We start from the raw sequence: 13,227 nt of genomic DNA on the forward strand, positions 1-13,227 counted from the left end.
AATATTTTCTGTTGCAGCTTTCAGGAGGATAAGCAAACAAGAGATCTGAGCAGATCAACGTCCCATTGAGCATAACATGGTAATCCTTACATCACTACGCTGTGGCTGTGCCTAAGGTGATAATCCTTACATCACTACGCTGTGTTACCAATGAGCTGGTAGCGGAAAGCCTTTAGCAAAATAGTTGTGTAGAAAACAACTGTTTTCAGATAGAAACAGAGGAAAAACTCATAGAATTTAGGCACCTTAGACTCATTTGACTATTTTCCATACAATACTTTGAACAAATCAAGAAGAAGATAAAATGTTACAGTGTTGCCGTAATTTAAAGGAACACATACTTTCCGTTAATCCCATTTACTCTCTGAACTGAGCCATCTTGGCTTGGAGCTCAGTCTATATCCCAACCACTCAGAATTTTGGTGCCACTGTTGGTCTATGAATGATAACCCCCCACCCCACCCCCCAGCGATAGCAGCCATTTATAAACTACAGGCTCTTCTTTCTAAAGAAACAAGCCTTGCTGTTCCCTAGGTTATGAGATAATTAGAAGTTAGTATGCTGATAAGAAAGTTTGCTAGCTTCTGACCCTGGACATGTCATTTAATCTCTCTGAATCGCGTTTCTCATCTGTAAGATAGGATGACTCAGAATTCATGGACTGAACACCGCATAAAGCTGCTGCTGGCATAAGAGTCATTAAAGCAAAATGTCTGATGCCAAAGGGGATCCGTGTGTCTTCAGTAACGTGTGAAAGGCGAGGGACATGTGTAGACAAAAGGCACAGAGAATCAAATAGCTGTTCCATGAATTAAACTCTGTGCTCATGTGCATCCATATGTGTGTGTGTGTGTACATGTGCGCATGTGTGTCTGTGTATTTCATCTCCATGGCAAACTCGGAACAGGAACTGCCAACAGCCAATGCAGTAAATGGAGGAAACAAAATCTAAAACCTCTCTTGGAGGAGCACGCAGCCCGTCCGCCTGGCCTGCCATGGCCTGCCATGGCCTGTGCTGCTCATTGGTGGCTGGCTTGTGGTGTCTGTGAAATTCCCGAGTCTCCCACTCTACCCCTCTCACCCTTGAATCTGGTGCCTTAATCTTACCCTCCTACTTCCTGAACACTTCCTTTCCGAGCTACTCTTTCCTCTCTGCCCTGGATCTCCTCAGTAAAAGCCTCACCAGCACCCTCCAAACATCTCTCCTGGCTCACATTTATCTTTTTTTTTTTTCCCCAACACAGTGTTATTTCTAAAGCCAGGCTCTGGGTCATGTTTCCTAGAGAGTTAAAACTCCTTCAGTGGCTCCTTGGTTGCAAGGCACAGAATGGGCCTTCAGTTCCAGCTGAGCTCCAACTATAAGCCAATTCCAGCATTAAATTCAAAGCTCCCTCCCTGTGGCTTACAAAAGCCTCGCCGCCTGCGGGCTCTTCTGTGTATGTTCTGACCCTGTGGCCCTTTGTTCCGTGCACACACTTTCCCCAGCTATCTCTCTGACAGAGAACCGTTAGCTTATGTGACAGCATTTATGACTGTGGGGTCTAGACACACGTGTGTCTGTTCTTGGAAGACAAACACCCAGGCAGGCCACTCCCAGCTCCCAGAATCTCCACAGCAGTGGAGCAGTAAGTGTTGGTAGAATAATATTGAAGTGGGTGTTTAAGTAAGTACTGGGCACCTCTCATCATTAGATTAATAATTATTTATTATTTTAATTTTTCTGTCACTCTCTACGCCTCTAGATGGCACAGGCTTATTTCCTGTAGAATGAACTCTAGGAAGGAGCTGACAGATGTTAAATTTACACTTTTCCAAATTTCCTTTTCTACCACTAGGCGGCACCAGAGACCTCCAGCAGATCACAGCCAGCCAACAGCCTGAGAGTGTTCACTCATGCTTCAGAAAGCACCAAGGCGTCCCTACTCTCTACTCTGAAGGTTTAGGACAAAGGTCCTTGAAAACTCAGAATCCTCTCCAGCTGTGGAAGGCACGATCCACTCTCTCAGGTCAGGGTATGCTGGGTAAATATTTTCAGTCTCAGAAATAAAACATCATTAATTTGGAAGTTTCTGGAAGGCTGCCCTACTCCATAAACTTAATTTATATCATATCAAAAAATCTGTCTGTATGAGGGTACAAGGCCATCCACATGTGTATAACTATTAGCACACATAGGGAATTAATGAGTCACAAAGCTACAAATTCCTTCTAACACAGATGTCAATCATGCAGAAAGCGATTTTTCTTTCTTGATTCTAGAGTTGTGGAGAAGACTTAGAATTGCATTCTTGTAAAATTTAAGATAAAACTACAATATGATTTGTAGACTAAAAACTATCATAATAACATTGTTATAATTATTGCTACCTAAGTGATGTGAGTCTCTGTGTGTGTGTGTGTAAAATTTTTCTCTAAAATTCAATTAAATTATATTTATTGTAGCTGTCATCTATTTCATTTTTATATGAGTTTACTGCTTTAGAAGAACATCATCAAGCTATCTTCTACTTACTTGCATTCAGCATGTCTCAAAAATCTACACTTCACAGACACAAAATCCATAGGATTTCCCCAATTTTCTATCCAGTGCTAGTCACTAAGGATCTAATTGATGAATGTATTAACACCAGTCACTTGGGAGCCATGCCCACAGGTTCTCCGCATGCATCATACTTTAATTATGCTCATAAACTGAAACAGGTCTATTAAGTTCTTGATTAGCATCTCTACCCCAGAGGAGGGTACCATTAGGTCAGAAGATCTACTGAAATGCTAGCTTGTTTAGGAAAACAGCCGTTGGCAAGGCAGAAATTGGGTCATAAACGAATGGCAGAAGCGTAATAAACAAGACAATAACTACCAAACTTTGAGAATTCCCCTGTAGTGTTGCCACCCAAATAGAAAACAAGAAAATGAGGAAGTAATTTTCATCTGGGGGCACATCAATCAATTATTCCTTTGATTTATCTAGTGAGCATATGAGCTCAGGCCATAATCATACACAAACTGTTTTTTTTTTTAAATAATTTTTTTTCTAAGTCAGGTGAGGGAAATAGCTGGCGGTATTTGTGAAGCATGCCCACAATTAAAACTAAAAGCAGGTAACTATAACTGAACGGTTACATAGCAGACATCGTGTTAGACGTTGCTTTGAGTTTTCTTTTTTTTTTTTTTAAATTCAGCATTGTTGACCATCTTAAGTGGTTGATGTTATTCATTTAACAGCCATTCATTTCACTCATCACCAATTTTTTTTAATTGAATATCTGCCATGGACAAGGTCTTCTTCTAGGGCAAGGGGCCCTCCCTTTTCTAGACCATCTTCCTTTTAGGAGTCACTATTTTTTTTTTTTCAAATACCAGGTTCTAGACTCTAAAGCCCAAACCCCACCCTTATCAGCTATATATTCTAAGGTTAAGTATGCTGGTGTTCTTCTGATGAACATGAGGGAAAGAGGACCAGGGAAATCCTATGTTCATATGTAGGGAAAACAGTAGATTCACAAGTCCAATCTCACCTTTCAATCTAAAGATGAAACCTGTGTCCACAACAGGAAAATCCCTTCCACACGCATTGCCTATAGACTCGCTAACACCTCACATGTAAGTGGTTTCTCTTGAAAAGTATGAAAATGCTACTATAGCTAAGCCCATAACAATTTTAAGTGGTGTTGTAATTTCCCAATTAAGAGATTACCAATGTAGTCACAATCGTAAGGAAATTAGATGCTTTTAAGATATTTGTGAGAAATCATCAAAGAGTTTATGAGAGAAGAGCTGTGCCATCTTAACCATTTTTAAAGGTACAAACCTGTAGTATATATAATTATGATATATATGCAATGACAAATACATACAAACCAATACACACACACACACACACACACACACACACACACACACACAAAATAGTAGTACATATAATAATGGTGTAATTCTTAATTCATTCCAATATATCTGCTGCTAGATTCCCATTCAGTTTCAAAAAATCATTTTGCAAGAGATGTTTAATTTTTATAAAAGGTTGAGAACACTGTGCTTCACACACCCTCTGCAAACATCGGTAATGACACACTTTCATCCAGTGCCTACCTGTCCCTGAAACTCGGCACTGGAATCGCGCTGGCCGCCCCTCGGAGGTAACTGTGTCCTGAAGTGGAGTGACGATGGCAGGGGGGTAAACCGGCATTTCCTGATCCGGAGATACAACTTCTGGAACTAAAGAGAGAGACCTCAGCACTTGCCATGGTAAGTTCGCCCACAGCCCTCCCAGTCGTGCCCCACGGCAGAGTGACCTCAGAGTTGGGTAGCAATCTATTGCTACTACCCTGTGAGAACTTCCGGCTGGCTTCCTTGCCACTGGGGAGGCCCAGAGCCTTCCTACCTTCCACAGAAAGAGAAGCCGACGTCGTAGCTACTCCATAGTCATTCTTGGCTTCGCAAGTGTAGACCGCAGCATCCTCTGGGAAGGCCTCGATGAGCAAAAGCGTGTACTCCTGCCCGTCATGGAGAAATTTGCACTTGAAGCCAGTGGAAAGCAACTGCTCTTCCTTGTACCAGGAAATTTTGGGCTGTGGTCTGCCTGATATCACGGCGCAGAAGCGAGCGGGCTTGCCAGACTGCACGGTGACGGGCTGGAGTTCCTGCAGGACTTGTGGCGGTTCAGGAGCTACAAGACACCACCGGAAACCAGGCCATGAAGGAGGAGGACAGAGAGCGCACAACTCTACACTCTATTGTGTCAAGGCGTTATGTGTCCAGAGCCAAAACCTCAGGGTTGTAATATCTTTACTTGCCTCAGAATATGACAAATATTCTTTGTGCTAACAGGGGATTTTTTTTTTCTTTCAAGGAAAGGAAATAACTTTAGAAAGGTTTGTTTAAAGAATGTTTCATGGGACGTGCCGAGGAGGCCAGGCACGTAAATATGACACCATTCTGCTCTGCAATCAGGCACACCAATGGACAGCTAAAAATCTAGAACAATTCTCACATCCTACTTATTTTTAAAAGTCATTCGAGCAAATTCCATGGTGAAGGGGCTTATCACATCTGGATTATAAAATACCTTATGAGTATGTATGTACTGTATATTAACTCATAATCTCTCTGTTCCATACAGAGGCCAATGGGACACAGCCCGTAAGCACTGACTGGTTCAATACTATTGTCTATCAGTAGAGTGCAATTAAATAGGTTTAACGAAATCCAGTGCTGTGATTACGCTAATCACTGTGTACTCTCAGTGTCAGATGGGAGGACCACAAACAGGGGGAAGGGATAGCATCTGGCACCTCTTCCCTGTGTCTCCATCTCTTCCACTACGACAGCAGAGCAAACAAAACTGGATGCTATGACAACCGCACTTTCTAGAGACATGAGGGAGATGGACAAGGGAGTATCCTTATGAATGTTGAGGCGACTCCTAGCACCCCCCCATATGACTCAGGGGAGTTTTACTCCAAGACAGTCAGAGATGTGTCTGGGAGGCAGGTTCTGGTCTTCTCTGTGTGTCTAGGTTAGGCTCGGGTCCTTGCAAGCTTTAAATTCAGAGCTGGGGTTTCAGGTGATGAAAGCAGAGGTTTACTGAGACTCTCCCCCCCCCCAGGACTGTTAGGAGGCTCCTGATAGCATGAGGAATTCCACCTCCAAAGGCTAAGTTCTGATCTTAGAGCCTCATGACACTCTGCCTATGGCTCTCTTGGCACTCCAGGGTCTCAAAGGAGATCTTTGGGTTTCCCCACGCTTTGCAGCGAGGGCTGAAGACGTGCCTATTGCTTGTAACAGCAAAATTAGTTACACTTAAACCATTAGGACAGAGAACTACAGCCGCTTAATGTTGTATCTGAAAAGCCATCTGGCATTTATTATAGTTGACACACAGTGGGTGTTCAGTAGTGTCAATCAAACAGAGGAAGTTCCAACCAGCAGGTGCTTCCCGGAAATGACATCACAATAGCCCTTTCGGCAGCCGCTCTCTTTTCCACAGGGATGACATGAACACAAATGCAGTCACATCCAGATGGGTGCTATGGTTCTGTTAGAAGCTTCTCAGGCACCATTACTGTGTTAGTGGCGTCAAAGAGATTATTACAGGTGAGGCCACAACATACGTCGAGGTCTAACACGTACCGTTGACATAGAGAGTCACAGAACTCCTGTTTCTTCCTGCCACAAAGGTATATTCGCCTGCGTCACTGTGCCTGGTCTCAGATATAAACATCCGGTGAATTCGTCTCTCCACCACATACTGGTGCCGTTCTTGGACCTGGAAGTTGATTTCGATGCCATCTTTATACCAGTGGGCGTCAACGTCATCTTCATTGACCTCAAACTCAACGACAGCACGCTGCTTCTCGATGACCTGTTGACAAGAAGAAAAGGGACTGAGAAATGAATCTGATTTTATTTCTATTAACACACTTCTAAAGCTGTTCACTTAGAGAACAGGAGAAATCAGCACGTCACGACATAACAAGTTGGCTGATTATAGCACATTTTAGGGGTTTTTTTTCCCTGCATATTTTTAAACGAATAGTACCCAAATCTCTTATGCAGAGAATCAAGCTTATACCTGTGCTAATGAGGTAGGCTGCCCAAGGATTCAAATTATTTCATCTTTAAAAGTTTGTGGTTTAATAAATAATAACTGACACTTTACGTCTGGAAGTTTTTAATTATATATAGAGAGGTCTTTGAAGTGACTCTTCAACCTGATTTCACATTACTATGAGCTATAACTTTGTGGACTAGAGAGCAATTACTGTCCTCAGTTTAAAAGTGAGAAAAGCAAGGTTCAGAACTAGGAAATGAGGGAAGAGAGGTTCAGCTGGTCATATGAGTTTTCACTGCAAGCGTTTTTAATACAGTGCAGGCCCATGATTTTTTTTTTTTTTTTCTGGACGAGAAAAATCATGGAGCTTAACTCAAAATGAATTTCTTGATATTCCTTCCTCCACTATGTCATTTGGAAAGGGCAGCACACGTAAGGGCAAGCACAGGGCATGGTGTGCTCATACATTCACACGCCTGCTCAGCAGTTAGTGGGACTGTTTGGGAAGGATTAGGGGGCGTGGCCTTGCTGGAGTAGGTGTGTTGCTGTGGAAGGGCCTTGAGGTTTCACCCTCAGACACAGACATAGGGGAGGGGAGGGGAGTAGGGGGGAAGTAGGAGGAAGGGAGGAATGGGAGGATACATGGGATGGGCTAACAACTGAGATGTAATATGAATAAATTAATTTTAAAAAAAGTCTATGCCATGCCTAGTCTTTTCCCTCTGTCGGATGCCTGTGGATCAGACTGGAAAGCTGTCCGATCTTTTCCTAGCACCATGCCTGTCTGCTTTCCACCATGATGATCATAACTGATTCTCTGCAACTGTAAGCAAGTCCCCCGATTAAGGGCTTTCTTGATAAGAGCTGGCTTGGTCTAAGTGTCTCTTTGCAGCAATATAATAGTGACTAAGACAGATGGCAAAAGTGCCTGTTTAACATCCTTGCTAAGAATCTAGCACTGCTCACACTGGGGTTACTCTTAGACCCATAGCAAGCATATGCAGACACTCAAATCTGCCTCTTCATAGGGAAAAAAAAAAGACTGAGAACAAGCCAAGTCCTAGATTTTCTTATTTATCACTATAGTGTGAATGTCCCAATTTAAATCTTAGCTTGTTTATGACTGGAGCTGCATAGTAACTCGCCATTTATTCAACAGCAAAATTTGTCCAGCTGTTTCAAAATTTTATCTTTATTTTATTTTATACATTTGGGTGTCTTGCCTGAATGTCTGCCTGTGCACAATTTATATGCTTGGTGCCAGAGGAAGCCAGAGGTGTGTGTGTCAGATTCCCTGGAGCTGGAGTTGGAGATGATTATAAGTTGCTAGGTGAGAGCTGGGAATCAAATCCAGGTCCTATGGGGAAGGATCCAGGTTCTTAACCACTTAGCCATCTCTGCAACCCATCTACGGCTACTTTTTTTTTCCTGCAGCTCTTTTAATGAAAGAAAGTATCTCTATAATGAAAGGACATACTTGTTGATTGACAGGAAGCTGAGTTAAAGGATGGCAGCATAAGAATCTAAGCCAATGGGACAAGATGGTTTCAATCTTTAAAGTAATGTGATTAGGAACGTCAAAAGTAAAAAATATATATATAAGCATTAAGAGTGGATAAAAAACTATTGGTGGTTTGTCAAAAGATACAACATGTAGGCAATACCTGGACCTCCTTTTTAATACTTCGGATGCGGACGTCTCTGCCCTCTACAGAGAGGTTAGCAGTTGACATGTTGCCTCCTGCCACCACCGTGTACTTCCCAGCATCAGACATCCGTGTGGATGGGATCAGAAGGCGGTGGACATATTTCTCCTTCTGAATCTTAATCCTGTAGATGGAAGGAAACTGGTGCTTAATGCGTGGGACTCAAAGGGCAGCTGGAGGAGCCGGAACACAGCAAGGCAAAGTAACGGACCTGTCTGCCATCTGCAACTCTTGACCATCTTTCATCCACTGGACGGTAATGTCAGGTTCAGAGACTTCACATTCAAACATGGCTCGTTTCTTTTCCAGAACCTTAATGTCCTTAATGTGTTTCCTAAATTCTATATGGCGAGCTGAAAAACAGAACAAACATGAAAAGTTAGCCTTTGACATCTTTAGTGATATGTAAGTCACATGCTGCTTGATTTATACATTTGCAGAGGTATCTGACAGGGGGCTGGATTTGATAGCTATGAACGTGGCCCAACTCAAAATCTGTAAACGTACTTAGAACGTTTTGAGGATGGTTTAGAACTTAATTAAATGTATTGCATTGTTCTTAAACACAAACAAGATACCATCTTACTACAGTGCCATGTAAAATGAACATATGCATGTTTTCAATTAGTTAACACATGTTTCAGTTAACTAACACAGCCGGACACCCTGGATTTAATGCATGGCCAAGCCAATGTGTCCCAGAGAAACCAAAGAGTTAGTCCTGATTTAGAGGGTTTTATTCAATGGCTTCCATTGTATATATTATATAACTACCCCCATAATTTTAAGGCCATTTCATTTTCCCCAGAAAGAACTCAGGCGTAGCTTAGTCATCATATCTGAGACCACTTCTCATCACCTCCCGCTAGACAGAAGCTAATGAAGTGTGCTCAATAGATGTGTGTATTAGGGCCATTTCATATAATGGACTCATACAGTACGTGTTGCTCTGTGGCTGGCTTCTTTCATTTCTCATAACATTTCCAGCATTTCCCCATGTTAAAGCATGTGTTAGTAATCCCCTTTTATATCTAACTACCATTCCAGTTGTATGGCCAGAATGCATTTAATTTATCCAATTAATGAATTGACAGATTAATACTTTACATGGTATGTTTGGCTCCCGCCCCCTCACCTCACTGTGGATACATTTAGAATATCATACCTTCCACATAAAGGGTGGCCGTCGACGTGGCTTTTCCAGCCACAAAAGTATAGTCAGCAGCGTCCCCAAAATGAACATTCCTGATGTTCAGTGAGTGTGTGAGCTTCTTGGTTCTCATCTGGCACCTGTCAGTTGACTTGATTTCCACACCATTCTTTAGCCATTTGTAAGAGATGCCTTCATAGTTTACGGTCACCTCGAAGGTTATGGTGTCTTTTTCTTCAGCATTGATGTCTTTCAGCATGGATGTAATCATGATTGCTACAGAAAAGGATTAGAAAAAACAGTGAAGCATCCGAGTTTGCAATGTAAATATGTAGTGGGTGGTAATAAGTGCAGAGTGGGAGTTTCGAATGTTTTTCGTCTGTGGGTTAATACGATTATAATTTGGAGGTGGGAGCTTTGACAGTGTTCATGAATGAGAAGGCCAGCTGAGAGAGTGGCAGGGCACACAGCGAGAGGCATAGGGTCATCTTTCTAGGTAGATGAACTTCTGTTGATACTGTTATAAGAACTTTTATGCACATTAAGAGGCTAGCAGAGACTCACTGCAAGCATACAATAGGAGTTTTATCAAGAATGTTTCTAATAGATTCAACGATTGTGAAAAAAGTGTAAGATATGCAAGAATAAGCCTGGTAAGCATTCAGGTATGTGTATGTGCACATATAAACATCCAGAGACAGACACATGCATATGTGCACGCACACAACATGAACATACACACACATACACACTCACATGGACCTACATGTATACATTTACTTACGCGTCACTGTCAGGGTAGCGCTGACTTGGTCATTGCCACAAACAAACGTGTACTCTGCTGAATCCTCGGTGCTTGTGTTCATGATGACCAGCTGATGGAGCTTCCCCTGGACAACGATCTTGAACTTTTCGCTCATCTCAATTTCCACGCCGTTCTTCAGCCACATGGAAGGAACGTTGAAGTGGGACACCTCGCACTCAAAAGAGGCCGCTTTGGTTTCGGGGACCTCAATGCTTTTCATAGTCTTTGTGATGTGTAGTGCTTAGGAGGGGGAAAATTAGAACACTCTCAGTTAATTCATTTCTAACACAGAGGAAGGAACACAGAGTCATAAGCCTAGCAGCATCCCCAGGGAAACGCAACAGAGAGGCTGTCAGACACTTACTCTCCACAAACAGCTTGGCTTTGCACTCCAGCTGCCCGACCATGGCTGTGTACTCCCCGGCGTCGGAGGGGGAGATGTTCTGCAGCATCAGCTTGTGGACCTTCCTCTCCGACACCAATCTGTGCTTGTCGCTCGGCTTGATCTCCACGTTCTTATGGAACCATTTTACTGGAACCGTGTCATGGGAAACACTGACCTCAAAGGCAACAGTGGCATTTTCCAAGGCAGTCACATCCTTTGGTTTTTTAATAATCTTGACAGCTAATGAGGAGAGTTGGAGGAATTCAGTAACGCGGGGAACCCAATGAGAACCACAAGTTATCTACCGAGAAATATCTGGGTCAACTTACTCTCAACGTGAAGCCTGGCACTGGCTCCCAGTCTGCCCAGTTTGAAGCCGTAGACAGATTCGTCTGCCATGGCGCAGTTTTTAATCTTCAGAGAGTAAAGTGTTCCTTTGACTGAGATCTCGTACTTGTCATTGGAATCCAGGACGACTCCATTTTTGATCCATTGGACACCTTTGACGTCTGGGTGCGTGAGTTCAACAGAGAAGACAGCGTCCTGTGTCTCCGTCACAGTGAGGTTCCTCAGAGTCTTCTTAATTTTGACAGCTGTAGAAGAGATAAGAATTGGTTTGGAAAACAGCAGTGAATGACCAGCAAGCCAAAGAAGTTCTGAGCCTGGTCACTGCCTGCCAGCGTGCAGAAGAACGGTTAGTCAACTTTTGGTAGTTCTGTAGGTCCCTCATTTTAAAAGACACTTGGCAATGACTTAAGAAATCTGAGATCCAGTTGGAGGTGGGCATTGTGAAATGGTTGCACTATATTTCAGTGACATGATGTGTGCATACCATATACTAACAGCTTAATAGACTGATTGAAGAAGGGTGTAAAAGGAATACGGTATCAGAGTGTCTGATGCAATTGTTTCACAGACCCCAAGCAATGATTTCATCACAAACAAAAAACATCTGATGAAAACTTGCACATGCTCATATAGGGTTTCAAAGAAAAAGTTGACAAAGTAATGATTTAAAATGAAGATGTATGTGACACTGAACTTGACTGTGACAGTGGTGACTGTTAAGACAGTAGCAGGATTTGGGAAATACAGGGCTGTCCTTATGTTACTGACCTTCTACTTTCAGCTTGGCAGATGTTTTGGAGGTTGCCACCTTGTAGGTGTATTCTCCTACGTCATCTAGCTTGGCGGCGGCAATGATCAGCCTTCGTCTGTGGCCGTCGGACTCACTTCTGAAGTTGTTACTCAGCGTTAAGTGTTTTCCATCCTTCAACCACTCCCCCTCAGACTCGGGGTTGGCAACTTCACATTCAAACACAGCCTCCTGGGATTCAGCGACAGTCTGGTCTGTGAGGGGTTTTGAGATGGCTCCCCCTTCAAAACAAGAGTAGAACACATGTGAGTCCTTCAAAATAGTCATACAAAAGAAATCATTGCATAATTAAACATCAAATATCAAATTGTAGAACATGATTTTAAAAATAAGTGTATTTTTTTTTTTTTACCTATTTTAGAAAGCACCATGGAAATCCTTTAAGTGTGCGTGATTAAAAAGTAAAAACATCATTGTACAAAGGGAAAAACACCATTTTAACACAGAGTTCTGAAACCTGTGACACACAGCATGCCACATAGATAGCTTTCCGCTCAACTCCCTGTATTTTAAAGCATGCTATTTTGTCTTTTAAGAATTATTTTCTTAGTATATATCTGAGATTTGAGAAAAATCTTGCTGAACAACATGTCAAAGTCGGCGAAGGGTTTGTTATATTCTTATTTGAGACAATGTCCTACTCTGTAACACAGAATGGCCCCAAATTCATGGGAATCCTCCTGCCTCAGCCTTCTAAGCGTTTGGGAATGTAGTTATAAATCTGTAATCATGTCCATCTTTCAATAGCGCTTTTGTGGAATGTTAAATATGTTTCTCATACACCCCAGTTCCCTGGGCTTTCTGCTTTAGCGTCACCCCTCATCACTGGGAACAGGGTGTCTGCTTTAACCACTTAGTTGCCTGGGCATCTGTTTTCCTCTAAATTCCAAATTCTTAAAAAAGACACCCACCCACTTCACTTTTGTGTTTTGAGTTTCTAGTGTCCCTGTTAGAGTCCCTATTGGGACCATGTCAAATAAAATCACATAGGGGGTCAAAGCCTGTGTTTTTACATACTTAAAATGATATTTAAAATAGTCTTATAAAAAGTAAAGGACTTGAGGTTTTACCTGACATGTCTTTTATGGCCAACTCTCTAAGGAAATATTATGTCACAAGGTAAAAGTCATGAATCATGAGACTTTCATATCAAGTAGGACACACTTTTACCACACGACCTGCTTATATACAAGAATAATTAAATCTAAGAATATTCCCTCCGCCCCCGCCTCAATCCCTCAATACTCAGATGCAATGGACCAGAAACGCTAATGATGATTTCTATTTCTATGTTGGCAGCTAGACTATAATTATGACTCTTCATCCTGAAACTAAGCACTTGTGCCGAATGGGAAAGGCGTGTGACCCCTTCACACCACAAGAGAGGCACAGATTAGTGAGGTTGTGTTTGAAATAGAAAATATTAAGTCCACAAGAGTGAAGTCAGAGAAAAAGGATGCTTAAAAAGAAAT

At 42.3% G+C, this 13,227-nt stretch overlaps 1 protein-coding gene across 2 annotated transcripts in view; it reads right to left on the reverse strand.

The window, feature by feature from the left end:
• Positions 1-13,227, reverse strand: part of TTN (titin) — a 271,286-nt gene that overhangs the window by 223,849 nt on the left and 34,210 nt on the right. For both annotated transcript variants that reach the window (XM_084799170.1, XM_084799169.1), the window contains 10 exons: positions 11,716-11,976; positions 10,929-11,192; positions 10,579-10,839; positions 10,194-10,454; positions 9,425-9,685; positions 8,471-8,612; positions 8,218-8,383; positions 6,133-6,364; positions 4,385-4,669; positions 4,093-4,218 (listed from right to left, as the gene is read on the reverse strand). In XM_084799170.1, coding sequence (XP_084655296.1) covers positions 4,093-4,218; positions 4,385-4,669; positions 6,133-6,364; positions 8,218-8,383; positions 8,471-8,612; positions 9,425-9,685; positions 10,194-10,454; positions 10,579-10,839; positions 10,929-11,192; positions 11,716-11,976 — 2,259 coding nt within the window. The remainder of the gene's footprint in view (positions 1-4,092; positions 4,219-4,384; positions 4,670-6,132; positions 6,365-8,217; positions 8,384-8,470; positions 8,613-9,424; positions 9,686-10,193; positions 10,455-10,578; positions 10,840-10,928; positions 11,193-11,715; positions 11,977-13,227) is intronic.

The sequence above is a fragment of the Acomys minous genome (assembly GCF_964271855.1).
Source record: "Acomys minous genome assembly, chromosome: 10".
Lineage (NCBI taxonomy): Eukaryota > Metazoa > Chordata > Mammalia > Rodentia > Muridae > Acomys > Acomys minous.